At 44.5% G+C, this 24811-nt stretch overlaps 1 protein-coding gene across 1 annotated transcript in view; it reads right to left on the bottom strand.

The window, feature by feature from the left end:
• The window catches only part of grid2 (glutamate receptor, ionotropic, delta 2), a 287411-nt gene that overhangs the window by 4107 nt on the left and 258493 nt on the right, over positions 1-24811 (bottom strand). The window contains exons 14-15 of the mRNA XM_012830589.3: positions 17012-17178; positions 6116-6356 (exon numbers count right to left, since the gene is read on the bottom strand). Coding sequence (XP_012686043.2) covers positions 6116-6356; positions 17012-17178 — 408 coding nt within the window. The remainder of the gene's footprint in view (positions 1-6115; positions 6357-17011; positions 17179-24811) is intronic.

The raw sequence follows: 24811 nt of genomic DNA, 5'->3' as shown, positions 1-24811 counted from the left end.
GTGTTGACCGAGGAGGGGAGCTGGAGGGGGGTGCTGTTGGTGTTGGTGGCATTGGCAGAGATCTGGTTAGGCGTGAACAACACACAAGCACAGGTAGGTGTGTGGATGTGTGTGTGGAGCGGAAGGATAAGGAGGTTGGGAGGTGGGCAGGTTTGGGCATTGAGGAGGCGGGGTGTGGGGGGTGTTGGGGGGGGGGTTGGCAGGGCGTCAGGGCAGCGGGTAGGAGAAAGACAAGAGAGAGGCGCACGGGCGGAGGGAGATGAGGAAAAGCATAAGAGACAGTCAACGAGCAGCAGTGAGTTAATTGCACATAAGGAGAGCTGCTCTGCTGTGGACAATGCAGTTAAAATGACATCAGACATTAGGAGCGGCTGTTTGCTTGTTTGTTTTTTCCCCCATGTCAGATAGCGATATGCAGAGTGCTAGCCGTGAGCAGCTGTCCAACCAACCCACCAACACATGACGAAAACAACCCGTAATGAATGCTTATGGAAATGTACAGTGGTGATCATTGTCTTGGAGCTTGACTGGGTTGAAAGGAACCAGGAGCAAAATGGGGGAAAGGGCCTTTCCCGGGTGCACATTCTGATTCACTAAAAGCCATTTTGCTACTCCGTCCTGATGAGAGCTGGAAACAGCATATTAGGCACTTCACAGTTCTCTGCAAAGATCTTTCCTCTGAGCCTTGCTGTGAAACCACAAGTGAGCAGAACTGACATCAATAACTCCTACATGAATGAAATTAAATTCACCCACGGACTATTAAGTCTCTGTACTCTTTTATGTGTGTGTGGGTGTGTGTGTGTGTGAGCACTCCTTTATGGCACTAAGCTGGCCACTACTGGAATTTCATCACATCACAAGTTTGCTTTAAGGTTGTAGATGTCACAGTGAGCAGCAGGATTACGCTTGTTTTGTTTTAGAGTTGCATCTTCAGATGTGTGGATTGGCTTAAAGGAACTCCCTGGCCATCGCTACCCTGATTCCTCAGAACAGAGTTTTGGCTGGCTGTGCTGCTCTAATTGGCTAAGCGTCGACACTTAAATATACTCTAGCTGTCCTCTGACAGTGTCTCCATTAGCGGACGCAGACGCTGCTGTCCCTGCCTCAGGCTTTCAGGTCTCACTTGGACTCTTGTCGGAGCCGCTTCCCAGCTCAGGCTGGCCCCGACTACAAGTTGGAACAGAGAGTTGGAATGCGACAGCCAGAAGGCTCCTGGCTCTCATGCCAACTCTAAGTTAAAGTCTGGGCAATGAGTGGGGTTGAGTGGCTGGCTTGCGGTGGATTTGAGGTTGAGGGTGGTGGTGGTGGTGGAGGTGCTGGTACTGGTGGCAGGTGACAGGTGTTTTTTTTTGTGGTGGTGGTGGTCATGGTGGAGAGGGGCGGGTGTCAGGAAGGGGAGGGAGGGGAGAGGAGAGGAGGAGGAAAAAATTCATTGTTGGCAGAAGATAGACCGAGGGGGGAGAGCGAACGTGTGTCTGAGGGTGGAGTCCAGCGGGCCGGAGCAGCATGCGGGGGTGAGATGGTTGGGAGCGCCGCGGAGCGCCAGCGCGATGTCTGTCCGCTTCTCGTGGAGACACGTCTCCTCCTGCCTAACAGACGGCCCCTCCGACTGCGTCTGTGTGCGCGAGTGTTACGTGACGTGGCGTATGGATGCGTTAGTGTTTAGTGTGTCCGTTAGAGAGAGAGGAGAAAAAGGGGGAGAGAATAAGGGACAGAGTAAGGGAGTCAGAGAGTGAGAGAGAGGGAGGGGAAGGCAGACAGTCAGACAGACAGACAGACAGACAGACAGACAGACAGACAGACAGACAGACAGACAGAGAGATGGAGCAGGCAGACGAGAGAAGGATGGAAGAGAAGGAGAGGGAAGTGTGGAGAGGCAGGAATGAATAGAAAAGACAAGTCAGCACACAGAGGGATTTTTTTTTCGTTTTAAGGTCTGAGGAGCCAGATACCTGGAAGGGTGAGATGTAAAAATGGCATTTGTTCTCCCACGCCTGCTTTAACCCTCAACACAGAGTACTTATCTACAAAACAAAACAAAACAAAACAAGGAAACGAAAGTTCGTTCAGCCAGTGACAGGAAATCAGACATGACTTTGACAGGAATCAAACAATTTTGAGATCAGAGCAATGATCAAACATGGACATTGTGTAGAGCCCAGTGGTCTCTCCTCTTAAACAGATGTGTGTACGAGCCCTCGCACACACGCATGCGTGGGAGCACACATGTGCGCGCATGCACGCATACACACACACACACACGTGTGCGCACACACACAAAGCTCCACATAAGTGTTAGGTGTGTTAGTCACTGGAGGACCAATTGCTCTCCAAACAATATCTGTAGCAAATGACACAGCAAAAGATGTACAAAGTAATACAAAAATAAAATAAAATAGAAAATGGTAATTTTTTGTTTATTTGGTCTGTTCCGTTCTTGAGGAACGGGAGCGTGAGCGAAAACCCAGGCCCTGTGGCACAGAGTCGGAACAGCGTGTGCTCTCTCTCTCTCTCTGCACACCGTGACGAGCCACGGGGACGTGACCAGGCCCTGGCAGGTGGCGAGGTCACACCACAGTTCAAGCACAGCCAAGGAGGTTGGGAAGCCCAAACTGGTTGACGCGTGGAGGAACTCACTGTGACGACCTGTCATATCGCATCATTCCACACCTTTTTTTTTTTTAACAGTGCGACACACAGCGACAACAACAACAAAAAAGTAACGCCAGTGAGATCACACAAAGGCTGGAGTCGACAAAACTGACAACATATGCACAGGGTGTCACCAAGACAACACACACAAGCCAACATGGTGATAAACACTAATGTTTGTGTGTGTGTGTGTGTGTGTGTGTGTGTGTTTGTGTGTGTGTGTGTTTGTGTGTGTGTGTGTGTGTGTGTGTGTGTGTGTGTGTGTGTGTGTGTGTGCATTATAGGAGGGAGTTAGGGAGACAGAGACACAAACACAGGTCATTCATTGCTTTTGTTAGTGTGCAATATCTTTAAGCGTTAGAAGTCTATTTGATATGAGTAGAAGGGAGAAGGTGATGCATGAATAAAATGCGAGGTGGAGGATGTTTCCAGGGAATACAGAAGACAAGCTGTGCCATGCTAGTGAGCGCGAGCAGAAAGCAAATATTTGAGAGGCTCTGATTGGAAAAAAAACAATGAGAGATGTGAAAAAGAGGACTGGAGGTACACAGTCTCAGCCATGTGCTCAGCCTGCCAGCAGGCATGTTTGAGAGGCTTCGGCAGAACTGAGACGATAACACCTCCGGCACCTTTCAAACACACTGGGAGACATCAGACGAGTCCTTTATAAGTCTTGCAATGATTTTTTTCCCATCTTTCCCTCGTTTACTCGATTTATGCGGCACCAAGTGTCGGTGAGTGTGTGTGTGTGTGTGTGTGTGTGTGTGTGTGTGTGTGTGTGTGTTGTGTGCGTGTGTGCTTTTCCACCAAACTGCAGCCAGGCCTGAAGTGTTCCGGAGGGTTTTGTCAGGCCGGCCAGAGCCCAGCGTGGGTTAGCCACGAGAGGTGGGAGGTTTGAGAGTGGATAAGTCATGCGTGCACTGACCCATGCAAACACCTTTTCACATAACATCAATCATAGTAATGAAAAAACATGTCTGTTTAACAGCAATGTCATGGAGGGATGAAGGGGTGAGAAAACAATATGACAAGGACCCTTCAGTGCAATTCCCTAATTAAATGCATTAAGGTAAATTTCCACTGTTCCATTGTGCCATGATGTATAAAGGTGGCATAACGACTGATGAAGCAGAACTGAGGTCTACTTTATGTAAGCCCAGCACACTTGGATGCCAGGATGCATAATTATGTGTGGGCATACCATTCTATCTTTTTGTGACTTCATCTCTATTCTGCTCAAAGGCCGTTACATTGCTCAAAGGCAGTTGCATTGCTCAAAGGCACGGCATCCATTGATGAATCCGGGGAATGAGCAAGGTCAGTCTTTCATGCCAATGTACAAGTAACGGGAAAGTCAGATGATGACATTAGCTCAGATGTTGTGAAGAGTACAGAGATCTATAAATTCACTACTTAAATCCTGAAGGCTTATCTGCTGGTACTGATGGAATGACAACCATCAAAGGTGTTTGTTTTAAAGCCCAGCACCTGTGGCGTGCTCAGTGATGACGAACAATGTCCACCATAATGTCTACCGTTCCCTGTTCCTTTTGCCTTCATGTTTTTCGAGGGCCCTGTGTGTGGTGATGACCATGGGGGTGGGGGGGTGGCGGGGGTGCTGTGGTGCTGTGGTGGCTCTTTGTTGACTGGTGGCGGTGACGGCAGGCGAGCCAGTCACACTGACAGATGAAAGCTGGTCTGATTGCAGGGGGCTCGTGCAAAGCAGGGAGCGAGCGAGCGAGCGAGCAAGGTAGGGAGTAAAAGAGAGTGAGAGAGGGAGAGGAAGAGGAGCAGAGACAATGCTTCGCTCCATGATCAAACGCTACTTCGAGGTTGGGCCCTTGTAGTGTTTTTTTTTTCTATTGAAGATGAAAAGTCATTTTCTCTCCTCTACACGCTACCTGCGGTGCGAGGCTCTGGTACAAGGAGCCCAGTGGGATTCAATCGCAGCTGAGAGAGCAAGGAGAAGTATAGAGTCTGAGCGAGCGCTCTGGATGAATGGAGGAGACATATATCATATTATTATGTTTGCTCTCCTGGAGCTCCAGGGTGATCTAAAGCCATAAGCTGATCAAAGCTCATACAGAAAGAAATGACACCCTGGGAGTTTAGGCGCTATGGCCAACTAATGATTTAACGTTGGCCATGTTATCACAAATTACCTCGGGTATAAATTATATGGGCTGACTGACCTTCTGGTCTGCCACCTTCTCCTTTCATAAATCTAATAGTAAAAGACATTTCACAATGAAAGTATGAGTGCCTAAATCTGTGGGTAAAGTCATGTTTAATGTGGAATTACATTTTTGATAGACTGCTATATAATTTCACAGTTAATGTGTGTTTTGAATAGTATCGAGGATTCTTTATGAACTATTGAGTTGATGAACTGCACTGCCAGTAAACTACACTGGAATATAACCACTCTGTTTTATGTAAAAGCAGCACCAGGATATTTGGATACCAATGCTGTTTACGGTTCCAGTTGGGTTCTGATTTGAACAATAATAATGTATTCACAATAATACAACATTTATCATGCAGTAGTACCCTGCCATAGATTTTATGGCAATTGTTTCCTCATAATATGAGGCTCTAACACTTTTATTTATGTCTCTGTCGACAGAATGTTAAAATACCCCCACAAAACTCTTGGCAAGAATTTTAATCATGTGGGTGTGCCCAGACTTTGGATGTGATTTTTCTTTCCAAATCACTCTTACTCTCCATTTGTATTTATTTGACCCCCCCCCCCCCCCACCCCTCCCCTCCATAAACACCAGACAGCCCACCGACTGACATCTCCCATTTCTCCCTCGTTTCTCTCAGGAGCTGCCACACCAGTGCCAGGCTCTACACCACCTCCCTGCTGTTCGACTGTACTATGACCCAGCCTGCCAGACAACCACACCCCACCCCAAAATACTGCCTGCCTTCCCTCCGCCATCCCAACCACCCACCCACCCACATACCCAAACCCACACCTATCCACTGTGTTGGGAAGGTTACTTTTGAAATGTAATAGGTGACGGATTAGTTGTTACCCTGTTCAAAAATGTAACACAGAATGCAAAGTTGATTACTTCATCAAAGTTAATCACTTTTTTAAATTCAAGAGAACCAATCAATACCAATGTTCAAACTTTGAGCGCATACTGCCAAATGAATAGAGCGAAAATAGAAGGCGAAAAGATGCAAACAAACAGAATTAATATTATATTCTACATTTTCTTTACCGGAAATAATATATTCGAATGAAACCCCTTTGTAATCACCAACATTTTGATTGGTAACTGTAATTTAATTACCTATTTTTTCTCAATATCTGCAACAAATTACAATTTAATTTGTTTTGTAATTTAATTACAAAACTCACTCACCACCTCCCACCACCACCCCCCACACACACACCCCCCACCCCCCCACACATCCGCCCATCCCCCCCCACCCACTCACTCACCTCCTTGGAGGGAACTCTGGAGCCCTTGCGCCGGGTCCACCAGGTCTCCACCATGGCGATGAGGCAGGAGAGCACTACGCCAGCGGCCAGCACGCAGAAGACACCGGCGAAGCTGTGGATGTCCAGGGTGGTCCCCCGCTGCTGTGCTCCCACCGCTGCGTGCATGTCGCATGGCCCGTCCCGTGGCCACCACTTCAGCTTCAGGATGTCCATGTCCCCATTCTGCTGCAGCTCCAGTATCCTGAGTCCAGAGAGCAGAGGACAGGACAGACACAGAGAAAACGTCTCGATTGAAATAATTTGGATCATTAAGAAGACAGGGTTTTGTTCATTTATTTATTGACTTAATTATGTGGACTTCAGCTAATACCTGTTTAATTGGAGCTGCCACAACATTAAGGTAATCCTATTAGCGTCAGAGTAACTTAGCTAATGAAGCTATCAAAGCCTACGTGGGCCATTCAAGCCTCAATGATCTCAAAAAACCTAATCATGCATTTCCTTAGCGTGAATCATTTGATAGCTGTGTATGTACAACCATTGTTACCTTTCTGTCCAACCGAAAACACTAAGCAAAGAGACTGCATACCTTGCAGTTGCTGCACGGGGACAAATGTTCCCTGTGAAATCACCCTTTGTATTTTGCTGGTGTAGTGGCTGCTGAAAAATAGCGATCGTCAGGTACAACCAGCAACCACAAGATGTCAATGTCAGGGTAACTGCATGCTGGCTCACCACTGTCACAATTCCACTTCCAAACACTAGAGGGCACTGTTTACCCAGCTACAGACATGCAAGCCTTTGGTTAAAAAATGGCTGTACTTTGTTGTGCAGAGCATCGTTTATAACAGCTGTAATGACCCCATCTAAGGCAAATGAATTATGATAGGATTAAGAATCAAAGGTTTATGAGGCCTACTTTCAGTGACTGACTGTGCATGGATTGATTTGGAGTCCTTGCTGGTCATGCAGTAAAAGAGTGAAATATAACAAGGACTGGAAAGACCATCAGGAGGCCAAATGTGAATATTTACTGACTAACCATCTGGCTGGCTGGAAATCCGATTGGAGAAACAAAAAAAAGCAGGAGGACACAACAGGAATACATCAAAGATGGATGCAAAAGCATTGTATAGCCAAAGCAATAGCCATGTGAACAGAGAAAGGGGGAGAGAGAGAGAGAGCAAGAGAGAGAGAGAAAGAGAGAGAGAGAGAGAGAGAGAGAGACTATAATTTATTAATGGTTGTCACACAACATTGCTTTCGGGGGAATGAATCCTAGGTCAGCTGAATATGTCAGAAAATAATTTGTCTATATAAACTATATCTCGCAGATCGTGTATTCATTTGTTTCTCTCTGAGAAGCAGTCAGTGGTTGACCATGGGCAGGCCAAGTGTAGTGGTGCTAACATGTCCAATCCTGTAACGTTTTTAATATATGAGGTTCACCAAATTGGCTCCTTACAAGTTGACATTCAAAGGCCCCACTGGAGATCAATGAAATAAACCTGTCAGTCATTCAATAGACTTCCCATTATCCCGATCGGTATGAGGTGCTCTTTGCTGCAGGGGTCATTTCCCAAAAAGACATGGGGCGTTTGTGCCTCGTTAGGTGTTTGTTATTAATGCATTGTTATTGACAGTGCTCTTATGTGGCTTATTATTTATTTAATCAATTAACAACAGCGCAGTAATACCGGAAACATGGGACAAAGCAACAAACCAAACCACTATTGATTAATATCCTTCAATATCCTCCTCCAATTCAAAATAGGCTACTTAATAAGTAGAAATGGCAGCATTGTCAAAGTGCACAGCCATCTGCAGAGTTCATAATAGACCTGGGTGAGCTGTGAATTTCTATCTCAAAGAATGAATTACCTAATAAATAATGTGGTTCCTACACAAAAGGTTCTTTAGAAACATGTTTGCAAATACCTGACCATGAGCAAAGCAAGATAATTTCAGTTGGAGAATGGGGGAAACAAAAGGTCAATGGTAATTACCTTTGTAGAGAGGTTTCAGCCTTGCAATAAGTGGTTCAATGCTACGCTTTCAAACTTACTATTCCAGTGGATTCCAACTCTCTAATCGTCAAAACAGACTTTTAATTTAATCCATATTTGCCACTGCACCACCACTGCAGAGCTGGAATGAAGCTGTCAAACATGCCAGATGTCATTGTTGCATGTGATTCCCTCTCAGAAACAAATGAAGTTAGCACAGATAACGGGTGACTAAAAGGGCTAATGAATTATAAGTGTGAAACGAGCGAGGAGAAAAGAAATCCGTAGGAGAAAATCTGAGAAAATTCATCCATTATTTTCAGCAAATGGGGATTTCAAAATAACAACGCTTTCTTCTGATGTGGGGGTTGGGTGGGGGTAGGAGAAAAAGGAAACAATCAGACTGTGACTTAACATTCATAATCGTACATCATTTCTGAAACGTAATTAAGTGATGTGACACGCACACCAAACTCAATTACTGAAACTTTGGAACTATTGACATTCTGAGTAATCTGTAACACACACGCCGTTTGAGTAAGTAGAAATAATAAGATTGTCAGGGAGTATTTTGTTGCTGTGATTGTAATTTTCCCCCCCCTGATGTACCTTTCTCATTATGACTGTTGCTTGTCGTACCTAAATGAGTCGGAGAACGTGCAAAAAAAGAAGTCTAGAAACTTCTCAGGATGTACACTCGTAGGTGGGTGTGTGAAGTTGTGATAAGTGTTTATTCCTTGCTTGGCTAAGCATTAAGGAGATGAATGCATGTGCCAGCACTGAAGGCCGTTGAAGTCTTAGCGGGCTGAACGGGTAGTATTACCACCGTGACAGTTTTTGATTTTATTTTCAGCAGCGTTTCTGAATGTCACTTCTCACGTCAGTTCCCCCTGCTGTTTCAATCAACTCCAAAATGTGCATAGGGTGTTACATTGCACTGGCATCTTGAGTTAGCCTGTTTCAGCTATGACACCTACTTAAAGTTTACACTCTACTCAATTTCTGACGCATCACACATACAAAGTCTTCCAAAAATTAATAATTGTGCGTTGACTGTTACACATAAAAGTAACTTGCTTAGTATTCTTCCTTCTCATCTGCACTTACCTAAATTCCCTCAGAGCTATCCAGCAACCGAGTTCAAGGACACCTAGCGTGGTTCTGTGCTTTTTATATTTTCTCCTTGATTGGCTGTTCATTTACCTTACTTGTTTTGGATACCAAATGACTACATGTAATCAGATCCATGCAGGAGGGCACAAACACATTATCCCGTATGTTCTATCATTCTAAATGATGGCCACACCTGACCCTGGTCACTGAATAGTGTATTGCTGTCAGAGCGATTGGGCTGACACGACCTGCAAAATTGGCCTGGCACCGAGCCAAACCCTGGGAGTGATGGTTTCACAGACTCCACCACAGGCCGCATGTTAAGCCGTGCCCTAATGAGCTCATTTTGAAAGGAAGATGGAGGAAGCCATCATCGCTATCTTTTTTTTTCTTTTTTCCCCCCCTTTTCTACACCTCCCATTAAAGGGGGGCTGCCTGCTGCCGCTGCCTTCATGGACTTGGAGGAGGAGAGGAGAGGAGAGAAAGATATGGCAGGAGCTTTTTGCTCTCAGCCGCGGCTGGGCTCGCAGTTGTAAATCACAGGCAGAGCACAAAAGAGACACTTCCCTGTCAAATTATATACATCTCCCACTCCTCGTGCTCTGTCAGGGCTCTCTCTAAAGTGGAAATCCATTCCATACAACTGCGGCGGGGGCGATAACTAATCATTTAAAAGGGGACAGACACCAGGGGAAAGTCTTTTCAGCAGCCAGCTCACAAAATATACCTCCTTGTTAACTTATTGCGGCCATTTTGTAGTTTTTCTTCTGCGATGGCCCGGGCTCTTATTGATCACTCGTGTTTCGATGGAGCTGATAACACGGCGAGCCCTAACATCAATGGAAGGCTGTGTCTTGTTGTCGTCTTTACTTTACGACTCCGCAAATCACCGGCAGAGCAGTTCAGGCGGCCCGGCAGGCTGCTGAGACTATCGCCAAATTGAGGGGAAGTTTGCGTTGAGAGGCATTGGACTGACCTTGCCAGTTGTCTCTCCAAAACAGCTGGTCTTCAACAAATTAACACCCTTTGTGCTTAATGAATTTACACCCCGCTGCTTGAGACAAATTGAGCCCGCTGTGCACCACATGAGTTAACACCCCGGCGTCCTCGGAAAGAATCAACACCCCGATTCGCCCTTGAGGAATACAGTCCCTGCGATTCAGCAGCCTGAGGTGGAGGGATGACAAGAGTTGTCGTAAATAAAGAGACGAACGAGAGGGAGGGAAGGTGACAGAGCGAGTTCCTGCACGTTTTTCTCTGGGTGCGACCTCCACACTTGAACCGGTAGCGAGTGTTGGACCGCGAGGGCTTTGGAGAAGCTGGGATTCAAGGCTGACACTGACCCTGTGCCTTCTATAGAGTCCTTCACCCACAAACTACTCAATATTTCCGTCATTTCACCCAGGCTTTAGTGCCTACCTCACCCCCTATTTGATTTCCTGATCTCTCTCACCTTCCCCCTCTCTATCTTTCTTTCTCTCTTCTTACTTTTGAAAAGAGCTTCTCAAGCAACACTGCGCAGCACAAGTGCCACAAATATTTTTTTTTCTTCCGTAAGATCTCCCGAAAAAAGATGTGTGTGTGTGTGAAAGACACAAACACTATTTTTTTAAGTTTGTGCACACATAATGTCTCAACACTTACTGGTCTTTTTCAGATGGAGCAAGAAAATCCTTATTGTTGACTTAAGCGGCCATGTATGCGTGCGTGCAGGCCCTGCATACTAAAATGAGTTTTTCTACTCCTATCTCTCAGACAAGCTTGAAGTCACAAATCAAAAAGAGCGACGTGAGCCAAACTGGCTGTGGTCCACAGCCAATTCTACGGGGCTAATCATGGCTAAAGGCCTAATACCTACTGCTAGCACATGACATATCTACTCCCTCTTTGTTTAAGATTGAAGTAAATCTGTTAGTCCTGGAAGGCTGTCTGTCCTACGGTTGGCTAACCTGCCAGCCTGTCTGTCTGTCCGTCTGCCTTCAGGGATCTGTGTGTGTGGCAGCCACAGCAGGCTGCAATGGGAGCTGTTGCCATAGCAACCAAACTGCAGCCAAAAAAAAAAAAAATCCCATGTTATTAGATGTCTGACAGTGGTAGAGAAACTACTTGATAAGAGTGTGAAAAAAGGAAATAAAGACCAGGAGGGGAAAAACAAACGCCGGAGTTTTCTTGGCTGACAAAACGAATTATAACATCAGAGAGTCGCCAGAAACATCACCCTGGTTCAGAGAGACAGCTGTATCTCAGTCGAACACTTTCCTTCCACACACACACACACACACACACACACACACACACACACACACACACACACACACACACACACACACACACACACACACACACACACACACACACACACACACACACACACACACACACACACACACCTACCTTATTTTGGTAGGATTTTAAACGCCATGCCTTCAGCTGACTGCCAAGTTTCACACGGAACACTTAAACACATTCATTAGCTGGAACATCCACTGTACACAATATGGTGCTCAGCAGACGTTCATGTTAAGGTGGAACCCCGGTCCAAAAATGCATTTAGACTCCCCAGTCTGGGACTTGTCACTTTGCCCTGTCCTTTTCAGTATAGCTTGACAGAAATGTCAGAAGGAATTTTGCGCGCTCAGTCACTTTAATCACAACACAACAAAGTGCATCACTTGACACCCTGCTATATTTAACTCTGATATTCTGTGATCCCTAATATTACATAATCCCATGATATTCAGCTTTCGTCTCCTGTGACTATAAATGCCAGACCAATTGAGATAGCCTACCCGAGGGGAAATATGCAATATGGATTAGCCTCTGGTCAGAGTGACATTTTCTTAGCAAAACAAAAAAAAAGGATTAGATGTTTTTTTTCCTTCTCACAGTGACAAGGAAGAGAAAGGCATCCCCTGGATTAGACGCAGCGTGTGCCTATGCTAACTGTTGCTGAGACTGAGGCAGACGCTTGGACAGTGGGGCACTCAGTGCTTGATGGATCTGCAGAAAGTGACTCCCGCAGAGCATGTATGCTAATGTCTGTTGCTCTTCATCATTCCAGACGTTGTTTACAGTATCAATCCTCCGCGGCGGTGGCTGCGAAGCTTCATTTAAACTCACTAAATCCCACAACAGACTCTGACCCTACTACCAGTGCCAATTAATTGCACTGAGTGCTCAGGCAAAGAATATTAACACATAAATCCTCCAAGGCCTGATTTGCAGGACAGCGCTGCCCACGTAAATCTGATGGAGAAACATTTGTCATTGGCGTGATGAAGCTCTGACTGTCTATGAATAGCATTGACTGCCTGCAGACATACCATGGCTGTTTGGATGCTAAGTTGCTAAGTACACACCAACAAACCAGGCGTGTAATTCTTCTACTCTGAAGCGCACATAGCACACTTGTCGAGGAGCATATATCTCAACCATGTATGGATTCATTCAAGGGTGTGGAGAACAACACCCAAGTCAAAAACTGTCCTCGCTAATATGACGGCGGGATTCCCATGGCCAGCTGAGTAGGCAAACGCACCTCACTTTTGTCTGTTTGAGGACTTAATATCAATGTGAGAAATTAGGCAAATGAATTAACCGAAAACACAAGGGCTTTCTAAGAGCTTTCGACCCTGAGTGAATAGGAACAAAATGTCTCTCACAGAGGGAGAGAAAACAGTGATTCACTGAGTGAGGAAATACCAGCAGCGAGTTACAGCTCAGCTCTGCATTCCTCTTGACAGCATAGAGCTGGAGCTAAAGACATTAAACGAACCACATAACCTGACAGTAGCCTACTTGATGTGTCTCATACAATCTGACGTGACAGCCTCCCCGCACACTACCTGATTGCTGCCATGCCTGTATGAAGACCCTATGAGAATGGGTCCTTTACATCAAGGTTCCATAGCCTAACATTCATGAAAAGCAGAAGTGAACCTTTGATATTTGTATATACTGACATTTGTTGTTTACTAATACTTTAGTTACCGAAAGCTTAATTTCAAGCATTACTGAGGGAAAACATCTCTCTATTTATCCTTCTGTCTCCAAGACTCTCTCAATTTCCATCATTGCCTTCCTCCAGCTACTGGTTCAACATATTAATAGACTAAAATTAATATGGGGTCAACACTTCTAAACTTGCATCACACAGCTTCATTAATATGATAAGCAACAGGATGAGCAACCAATTCAAGATTTCAAAGATCCAAAGTGCTGCGGCCGACTAATTTATCTTCCAGAGCCCTTCAGAGATAAGGAGTATGGGTTTCCACGATTCTCATGTTAATTCAGATTTGTCTTGTACAATTCCCTCACTTTCATTCCCCCATCCCTACTTTTTGCAAACACATTTGGGAAGGGCTGAGCGTGTGTTTGTGTGTGTCTATGTGTATGAGTAGGGATGGACTCAATAAAGTGTTAAACAGAATCAATTCTTTTTCATCTCTTCTGATCCTGAGGGTGGTAAACAACCTCAGCAGATACCACTCAGAGGTGTGAGCACAACATCAAATCCACTTCTCCAGTGACTCTGCATATCTCTGTATACAGTATCTGACCAGCATCATAATTCTCTCAAATCTCAGATAATCTGACCAGCATCATAATTCTCTCAAATCTCAGATAATCTGACCAGTATCATAATTCTCTCAAATCTTAGACAATCTGAGCAGTATCATAATTCACTGGAATATATGTATACACTATGTGACCAGTATCACCATTATCTCAAATCTCTTCATACGATATCTGACCAGTATCATAGTTCTCTTATGTTTTTATGTGATATACTGTATAATGTGATTTATATTGTTTCAGTGTTGATTATGTGATTTTTGTGTTGCACTGTTGTTATATCTTCTTAATATAAACAGCAGTTTTCTTAAGTGGATCTTGACAACCCCCCCCCAAAAAAAAAAAAATGCCAGTGGGATATTTAAGCAACAACTATTCAGACCACTCTGACAACACAAAACAAATTATACCAGCGCCGTAACAGCAACACGAGAGGTTATGTTTTAGCCGTGCTGTGACTGGAAACGGCACTGCTGCTTTCTAACCACTGTGACAGAAAGGCAATTTTTCTCCCTTTTGTACTCCAGTGTCTCCTCTCATCCAAAAAGTATCAAAAAGAGAGGAGAGAACAATATGTGTTTTCATTACAATTTCTTAGCAGGCTAATTTCCTCTGCATTGTTTTCTGAAGCCATGGGAATGCTCTCAGTAAACTGCTTTTATGAAAATGAGCAGTGATGGCTCCCTGAGAGGCCAACAATGTCCTGAAAATAATGACGAGGAAGTAAATCTGACTGTCAATTAATAGATTGTTTACTTTAATGAGCGCCATCATTGGCAGTGTTTCAGCAGTGGTGCACATCAAAACAGACATAAACAGATACTGATGGAGCTAACACACACACACACACACACACTTTTCATAAACTCGGCATGACTCGTAAAAACATTAAGGAACCTCTGTGTTTGCACAGGGAAATTAAACGGTTATGTAAATGAGAGCGGAGAGAGGACCCTTATGGAGGCAAGTAGGCCATGCTCAAGTACTAATATCATTCTCAGTACTTCCATAAACATTGCAAACATAGGCAATGCTTATCAGACCTGCCAACCTTGAAGAAAGTTTTTGAGTACCAGGGGAGTTTCAGTTTGGCAGGGCCTTTGCACACGGTCAATTCCCCACTCACCGCCATATCATCCAGTTATTCAACATAATAAATCAGCGGTGAAGAAAACAATACAATCATAATTTCTTGACAAGAATTCCATAAATGAAAAGAGATCTTTACATTTTGCATCATTTAGCACTTCTAAAGAATATATATACAGTATACAGTGTGTGTGTATATACACACACACTGAATACTGTATATATTTTTTTAAAGCTCCTATTAAAGAATCCATCTATCTACTTCCAGTGGCACTTGCTCTTGACTGCTTTGCCTCATAGCTTGGTGACTTGGCCTTTTTGAGCACTGAAGCCTTCCATGTGACAGACAGTCCCCTTAGCAGCCATGCTCACCTTTCTTGTCACCAAGGTGCTTATCATATCGTGTTGTTTTTGGTAACGAGACTGAAAATCGTCATCTGACGTCATGATTATTTTATACCTGCAAGGCTGGTCGGTTGAATGGCTGCAATAGTAGGAATTATTTGCTACGTTAGCAGTCTGTAGTCAAACACCTTTGCAATGGTCACGTTGCCCCAACAGAGCGATTCAAAGTTTGAACAGGGAGTCTCCGTGGCGTTTGAGTTAACGTTACTGCAGCTAAATTAGCCTACTCCATCAGTTATTTACACCATAGGCGTCTCGTAACCAGGCTAATCACATCGTATGCTAGCTACTACGGCTAACTTTTTATACAAATTTATCTGAAGAATATACCCCTTGAAATGCATCATCTCGTTAAGTTACAGAACATATGTTTTAAAGTTTTATATGCTAACATTACGGTAACATTTATGTGCTTGATTATTACTCTCCCACTTCCCATTGTACCTCAGCAATGCATTACGCCTCGGTGGATAATAAAGTAGCAGTATCAGTGGATGTTGAGTGAGTGAGAGAACTATTTCGGGTCGGGGAGGGTTACAGAACCACAGGCACAAGGTCGTAGCATCTTGTCCAATCTGTGGGATGTAGTTTAAATAAATGTACGGTATAGGTTTGCATTGATTGATTTTTTTTTGCGTAGTTTCAGCTGGCATTTCGTACCTGCGTATTTTGACTAAGAATTGCGTGGTTGGTACACAAAATGCGTGCAGGTTGGCAGGTCTGGCTTATGCATAAACATAGCCAATGATAACAGGCTTTACATAATGTTGTTATAAATAGCTTGCTTAAACAAGCTCAAGTGCAATGTAAACATTCATGTTGGGTTACTTCAATATCCTTATGTATCAATCGTGTGTATCTCTTTCCATTATTTATTTATTATGCTGTATACAGGGGTGTGTCATGCAGAGGAAATATAAGATTATCAGAGCGCCCTCCAGATGAAGTGATGCAGTATACAGAATGACTTTCTTCACATTGTTTGCTCAAATGAAAAGAGATGTGACAAGCCAGAAGAAAACCGACCACCTGGTGAGATGAGGGTGGAGACCATTGAGAAAAGTCAGATAACATTTAGATCAGCCGACCTTCCTCTTTCATGCCTGAGTTAGGGCCCGTCGACAAGGAACCTGGATTGCCTGAATCCGGATAGAAATGTTGTCGTACCGGATCCAAAAATGTTTCCGGATTCAGGCAATCCAGGCTCCGTGTAGACGTGGCCTTAGTTTCAACCCTGATCTGACCATATCTCATGCCCCTGGACCCCCACTGTAAACACAAAGAGACGTGTGCACACACAAACAGACTTTCCACTTCCCAGAGACAGACCATCAACTATGGTAGCTTGGCTCATTGCCTCCCAATGTACTGTTTCCAAAATCCCATTCCAACATTTCCCACTCTAAGTGGTTACTGGTTTCTTTTCACTGACTGACCACTAATGCTAAAGTAAAAGAGTGGTGAGAAAACCACCATCCGTGGTCCTGCCATAATGTCTCACAGTACCAAAGGGACCGTGGAAGGTCTACCAGCAGGTAAGTCAACTTAGCAATGAACCTGTCAATAAGCAGGCGTAACCAGACTTATATCACCTAGGCCAACAGAGAAAACAGATTACTGTGTTGAAAGGGTTGAAAGGGTTGAAAGGAGTTTCCCCTGTGGTGTAAAATGTAGCTGTGCGAGGGTAGCCATCCGTGCCCCGTACCTTTGAGAGAAGATGTCCCTGTAAGGACTGCCGTGTTGCATGGCGATGCCGTATCCACGATCCGCCGCGTTGCTTCCCACCGTGTAGAAAGAGCAGTCCTCGTCGTTGATGGCCACGTACTCCAGCACAGCTGCGTCCCACACAAATGCAAAGCGCCCGTACTTCACCTGCGGACGACGAGAGAAAGAAAGAGAAAAAAGAGAGAGAGAGAGAGAGAAAAAAAACTGAATTGGAGAGGAAGCTCTCAGCGGAAGGGACATGTGATTACACTGGAAGACGTGTCCTCTCCGTGCAGCCAAATAAATGGGTAAGCTGTTCAAAAACAAATCAAGTGCCACTGCATTACCATAGGTAGTAAAGAAAACAGAGGAAAGATGGATGGTACACAGGTGCGGAGTGTACCATCTCCAGAGAAGGTACAAAGGAGAGGGAAAAACAAGTAGAGATGCCAGGTGGTAACAATTCAGTGTGCATTTTCATGTGTTACTGTATCGCAACACCTCTCTCCAATGCAGCTCACAACCCACTGTCCCCAAGCAGTGTCTACACACATCAAACTGTACAAAAGGATGTTATTCATAGATGAGTTTCACAGATACTCACTGCAGCACCAGCCGCTGGCTTCTCTATCTGAAATCAGACAAGGCTAAAACCACCTGTGTATAAAGCACTTTCCCCAATGACACTCCGACCAGGTTCAATCAGGGATAATGTTAAAGGCTTTTCTTGGCTGAAAAAAAACCCACAACTTGAGCCTGACACATGGCCAAGAAACTGTCTCTGTAACCCAAAGGCTTTCCTTTTATATTTCCAACTCAAAATCTCTTACACTCACTCTGGTTGACCAGATTGTCCAGTTCCGTTAACTTCTTGTGATGGATCTCTTCACACAGAAAGAGGGTGAGAGAGATGTGGCAGAGATAGACAGGCCAAAGCATTCCTGTCATGTCTATGTGCCTGGAGTGACAAGACGGGGGATTGGTGTATCCTAGCTCTATGGCACAGAGATAGATGCTGCGGTTTCTTCTTCTAATGACAGAAAGCAAGCACCATAACAACTACCAAGTACATCATCCAAGTAATCAAACTCAGAAAATGGCTAAATCGTTGACTGCCATGCAGTTTCACGTCATCACACAGAATTTTCACCAAACCAACATTTACTTTATACTGTTTGCTGTGGAACAAGCAAGGGCTCAGATACTGTAGCTTGCCTGCCCAGTCTGCTGTGTATTTGCTCAAGGCTATGTGCATGCTCGGGCTCTCCACATGGACTAACATCAAAAACATTTTCCCCCCATCAAGCAGAAAGCTGAGAGCACTCATGAAATCACTTTCATTTTGCATTAAGAAATTAAATATGCAACCACCGCCAGGTGTCAGGTTGTTTTTTTTCTTTCAGATGACTTGTGTCGGTTACATTTCACAACAAAATGAAAAAGGAAGCATTTCTGAGTCATATTTTTTTTTTTTTCAGCTGCAAAAAATATCCATTGTCCATGGCCTAAGAGCACAGAAGCACATGGTTATAAACGGACCCAGTGTGACTTTCGGCATGTCCTGTGTTGACCCTCTGAACGTGTTGTACGTGTGTGCATTTCTGAAGGGATACTGAAGCCAAACTAAATCTGTTGAAAAATACTGCAGGAGACTTTATAGACTCTATTTCAATCAGAGCCCGGAGTCAAAAGAAAACCACAAAACTGCAACAACAACAAAAAGAAACAAAACATGGACAAAGTGTAGAGATTACAGCTGTCCTAGTGAGGAGGGGTGTGAGTGGGGCGAGAACAGGCTTCTATAAACACAGCTTTCAATCCGACTAATCGAGAAGGAGAGGAGAAGGAGTTTGCGGACGTCCTTGAGTCGGAAGGGCATGTTTAAGAGTGTCCAGCGAGGCATATCTTTTTTTTTGGGGGGGGGGGGGGGGGGGTTGTGTGTGTTGGGGGAGGATGCTACTGCCTGCAGCCATGGCATAACAGGGGCTGTGATTCAAATCACAGAGAGGTAATTATTTCAAACCATTTTCCTTCAAACACTGCACATGCGCTCCAACGAATGCTAATCAGTGCATTGTTTCTTTTCCGAAGAGGTGATCGTGGCAGACCTCATGAGACTCTCAATCATAAAATTAAAGCAGTTTCCCTATATGCCCAGCCACGTACCAAGCATGTTAAAGAAAGGCCAATTACAGAAGGGGAACCTATTAACACCAAAAGAGAGACGCACATTTCATCATGAACCTGACATAATAGCTGTGGGGGATGGTAACTAATTAAAGCACACAGATGAGTTACATTTGTGTGGGAATAAATGAAGCTGGGGCTGATATTGCTCCAAAAAAGATCCATTATTTCAAGTCCATGGCAGTAACATGGCCACAAAGCGACAATACTCATAAAATGATTACGTGCGGATCACACATTGAGTTGGGGGGTCAGATTCAGTATTAACATCCACTACGGGATTGTGAGGAGGGGGCTGGAGCTGTCAAACAAGGAGGTAAAAGCTGGGTCGACGCCTTGAACTAAACGTCTGTCAGAGTTGCTGCATTTCATCTCAAGAATAGATCACTCAGGCAACTCTGGCAAATAAGCAGCCCCTAATGATGGCCGTTAAACCAGACAGCCAGATTCAAATTTAAAAAGGTCATCAATAAGGGATTATGCCGCATGTCTTTTTTTTTTTTCAAGCGGGAGCCACAGCATTAGCGGTGGAGGGAGAGAGAGAGTCAGAGCGAGCCTTTTACATTTGATGAAAGAGGACTGCCCCCGCTGGGAGAACACCGCACAGGCTGCAGCCATCACTGCGGCCCAATCAGCTCCCATCGAGCTCCTCCAGATGGGATTTCTACCAAGTCGACACCACTCAAGGGTCAGTGCCACAGTGGCGGTGCAAGGACTCGCCATCCAGAAGAAAGAGAGAGAGAGAGGGTGTGCATGGCAAAGCAGAAGATAGCTGTTAAAAGATAGTTTGGTGTAGAGGTCGAGATGTATTTAACCCAAAAGGTCTTGGTGGTTCCTATTTTGCCTTTAATCTCCAACTGTTGTACCTTTTTTCAACAAATGCTCAAACCTTTCACAGAGGTTGTATCCATGCCAAGTGCACACGTTTAGTGTCACTGTTTATCTCACTGATCAGTGTTACCAATTAAATCAAACATCAATCAAATAAATCAAAAATAAAATAAAAATAATCCAAAGCATCATAATCTAACAACAGAAGTAAAGAGCCACCTGTTGTAGATTTCTACTCAGTTCCCAATGTCACACTGCCAGTAGGCTTCTAAACCCTCCCTAACGATACAGCACTCCCCTGGCGCACGCCAGAAGTCTCTCTGAAGCTAAACGAGCTTACAAGTGGCGTGCACCTACTCTTGCACGTTCTCTCACTCTCCCCCCCCCCCCCTCTCTCTTTCACACACACACAAACAAACACACACACAGACACACACACACACACACCGCAGCTGCGCCCAGGGACAAGCGTGTGACAACTTCCTCTCCTGCGTTTGTTTTCCCACCCTTAATTGGCCTTGAGCTGTCATTAATTCATCGCATCTTCAGGAGGAAACAAAACCCAATTAATAGCCTATCACTGGCCATATGTAAATTGGAGGGCCCCTTTTTCAAAGGCGTGTATCTGATAACTGAAAGCAGAATAATGTGAAACAGATGTTCAGGAAACAGTTCAGGACAGCTCATTGAGCTAGAACTACAATGCCTGTGCTAATAGGATAAGTCTGTTTTTTTCCCCCATCTCTCTCTCCTTCCTCTGCATTTCAGAGGTGGTTGTTCTGCTTAGTTGTTTTTAAATGTTTCCAGTAACAAGCCCAACTGTGTTCTAAAATAAAAATAAAAATTAAATAATACAAGGTTTTCATCCCCAACTCCTCGCCTCCTCCTTATCCTTCACTGTCAACCAAAACAACCGGCAGCAGAATTCACCCAAAGCCGACTTCTGAGCTCTTTGTACCAGTGCATAATGGGACACGCACACACACAGTGAGTCAGTGTGAGTTCAATCAGGCCCTTTTTAGGTGGCAAGGGCCTTGATTGGATGCTGCCCATGGAAGATCCTCTGCAAATGATGAGCAGTTGCACAAGTTAAACTACTGACGGAGTCAGTGAGTACCTCATTTTTGTTTTAGATTTCTTTTTATAATGCAACAAAATGACAAGGGTGGAAAGCCAAAAAGGTCACTGAGGATTCAGAACAACAGTGATGTTCTTGAGATGCATTTAAAGTCAAAGGCTTCAGCAAACAGCTTTGCAAGTATAGGAGCATCTGGCAGCGTCTGGCAAGTTCTGAGAACAACATCAACAGGTCAATACGCCATTCTGAGCAGTTCTAATTCATTTTAATAATTTGGTAGGCAGACCATATAGAAAACAAGCCCCTGGAATTTACAAGTCTTTTCAATGTAACCACATTTTAATCAACACCACTTTCTTTCGAAGCAATGGAATGGGAGAGTTACCGACTGCAATCTGCAATCCATTTGGGTCCAACAAACATCGGAGGAGAGGCATACTGGATTTGCGCTGCACTATTGATCCGAGAAACAGATGGCTTAGTTTCTGACATTTAAACAGAGTGGCGTATTTATTTATTTTTCTCGATGGAAAAAAACACCTTTGAGAGGAGAACAAGAGCTCTTCCATTTTTTTGTCTTTCCTTCTTGTTGTTGGGTTGTGCTTCAAACTAGCTGGTGGACCACACAGTGCCTGCACTGTTGCCTTATTCGTGTGTACTGTACATGTACAATAGGTCATGGCATGCTCTGGCAGAATTTACACAAATTGCTCTCTTTGACGGTAGACTCTCTGATCCCAAAGCTAGATGTCAACAACACACTGAAGTTAGAGCCCCATTAATCTCACAATTCAATTAAAGCCAGCTGCCTTGTTCACAGCCACGTGCCTATGAAATGATCCCAGTTACTTCAACTGTCTCTTGATGTACGAAAATTAAATAAAAGTAATAAATAAAACCCATTCATTTCCTTAAATCCCTCTCATTATTGAACTCCAGCTGTCACCAGCTTTCTTTGATCTTTTCCTTAACACACACGGGTGCAGGGTAATCTCAGTTAAGAGCAAGTAAAAGACCAGCTCAACTGGGGATCAGGCTCCTTAACGTCTAGTGCACAAACTGAATGAGATAATCATTTCACTGGAAAACAGCAGAGTTAGCTAGAATGATTGATTATGCTAGTAAACACAGATATTATATATAATATATAGAAATGTATACTGTATGTTAATATAGAAATGTAAATAATATAAATAATAATTAAAACATTTATGATTACATTTAAAAATTAAAGAAATATAAACAAAAAATATATAATATATAAAACTAAACCATATGTATTATATATGGTTTATATAAATACATTATGTAAATAACCTATACCATGAATGATTCAGAGTAATCTTTTTAAGAATATGTTGAAATATCCCTTCAAAAAGATTGGGCCACCAGTGACCAAACCCATGTCTTTCTTCATCCAGGCCACTAGATCTGGAGTGTAGAGTAGAGTCGCCTCAAAAGAAGAAGACGAGAGAGAGAGAGAGAGAGAGAGAGAGAGAGAGAGAGAGTCTCCTCTGATCTGCTGCCATTGTGATCTATCTGAGGCTGATTTGGGCTTTGTAGAATCAGATGGACCGCGCGTGTTCCCCTCCCCTCCACCTCAGCCCTTCCCACCCCACCTCTCCCCTCGTCTTCTCCTGTCTCAGACCCTGTGAATATGTGTTCTTTATGGCTAACACAGGCAGGATCAGAGGGAAGCTCTCTAGCCAGGGGAGCAGCTGGGGATGTGCAGAGCCAAGCTAAAGAGAGAGATGGAAAGAGAGAGAGGGAGAGAGAGATGGAAAGAGAGAGAGAGGGAGCCACCGTGGCACACAGAGAGAGTGTGGTGTTCTTGCCTGGGTCACACACGCCTACCCACACACTCACACACACACTGCAGACACGCTGGCCTAAAATCTCCTTGTCACTCTTCAGAACCACGGCTATTCACAGTCCCTTATTCTGTGTCTGTGTCTGTGTCGTGTGCAGTAGAGTGTGATTCACGCTGACTTGCCCCTACTACCCACACGCACAGTGCCTTTACACCCACCTCTCAGAGACACACACCCAAAATATACATCATCTCTTAAATGTCTTGTCCCGTTGTTCCGACTTCATAAGCTGAGTTTCAACTGTACTTTCTTAAGTGTAAATGAGTGGTAATAGCTATTTGTCAAAAAATAAAGGGAATGCTCTCTCTCCATTTTATCCACTATTGATGCTGCTGCTGCAAACCTTTGATGAACAGTAAGGTGTGTGACTCTGGCCCCTGCATGTAGAGGCTGGGTGGCTGTGTGTTGGCTGAAAGCCAGGGCAGGACAGGGCAGGGTAGGGTAGGGTAGGGCAGGGCAGGGCAGGGCAGGGCAGGGCAGGGCAGGGCAGGGCAAGAGCCGAGGCTGGGGGCAGTAACAGTTCCTGACCTGATCAGATCAGTGGTATCAGCGGCATCAGCAGAAGTGGCAGTGGTGGCGGTGATGGCGGTGGCAGCGGTGTGGGTTCCCAGAGATAAGTGCATGGCCCCCTGGAGAAGCCACTTTAAAAGGCTCCCCTCGCCTCACCTTATTCCCCATGCCACTACGGGCTCGTGTGATGTATTATTTTCTCTGTTTCTCCAAAAGTCCATTAGGGCTTGGCAGACGGCCATCTTGTCTCCCACCGACAGAGATAAAGATGCGCAGAGGTTGTGAGGGCAACGCGGAATGAGAATGAGCCTATCGCTATGACTTTATGGAAAGCCAAGGCTGCTTCTCCCCCTCACAAACGCAAAATTTACATCTACATTTTATTTCTGTCTTTTTTGGTCTTTGGTCACAGAGCCAGTCAGTAATTGAGCTCATGGCAGCAAACTAAGAGGAAAGAAGGTGCATTTCATTTTCTTGTCTTGGTCGCTCTCACTCTCTCCCTCTCTCTCCTCTCCGGGAATACAGATGTGATCCTTAATGATTCAATTTGGGGCCCAAGTTGTTGACGGAGTAGGGAGGAAGAGGAGTGCCAGATTAAACTCATGCTCATTGGGTTGTTCGTCCGCTGTCTGCCACAAGAGTCTGCTCTCAGTGATGAGGATCCCTTTCCGCCTTTCTGAACAACCCCCCCACAAATTTCAGGGTACACTACCAAAAAAAAAACATTGTCACACTGACAGCGCTATCTCTCAGAAGTATAATGTGATAGATAAGATATTATGTTTTATTTTCTGTTTTTGGTGCAGATAGGTCGATGTGTGTTTCAGTGGGAAATGGTAACTAGGATACAACCATCACTGCATATGGATGAAAACAGCTCCAATTATTGTGGACATTCAAAGCGGAGAACATACAGTCCAGATAGTGGAAGGACCTCCGTTGATTCCTTCGGTAAAGGATTGTTAAATTGTTAAGATGCACTCTAATTGTATGTGTTGCTTGCTTTCCGCTACCTCTGTTTAAAAAAACAAAAGCAAAAAAAAACATTTGGCTTAAATGTCAAGTGGAAGGTGCATGCCCATATTAAATATTCAAGAGCACTAACTGGTTTTGATCATATCTAAAATTCAATAAACTAATTTCCCTTCACCCAATTCAAGTGCATAGCCAGGCCACCACCTTCACACAGCAAGCCATCTGAAATTGATCCAGTTTCAGTCAACCACACTGTTTGATAAGTCAACCTGCCTGTTAAAAAACAGGGGCTTCAGGGGACAACTTCAGGGGCCCAAGGTAGGAGCAACCCCGGGGTACAAGCAGGGTA

This window comes from Clupea harengus, chromosome 7 (assembly GCF_900700415.2).
Source record: "Clupea harengus chromosome 7, Ch_v2.0.2, whole genome shotgun sequence".
Lineage (NCBI taxonomy): Eukaryota > Metazoa > Chordata > Actinopteri > Clupeiformes > Clupeidae > Clupea > Clupea harengus.
The sequence above is the reverse complement of the archived record's forward strand: the minus strand, read 5'-3'. Positions and strand labels throughout refer to the sequence as shown.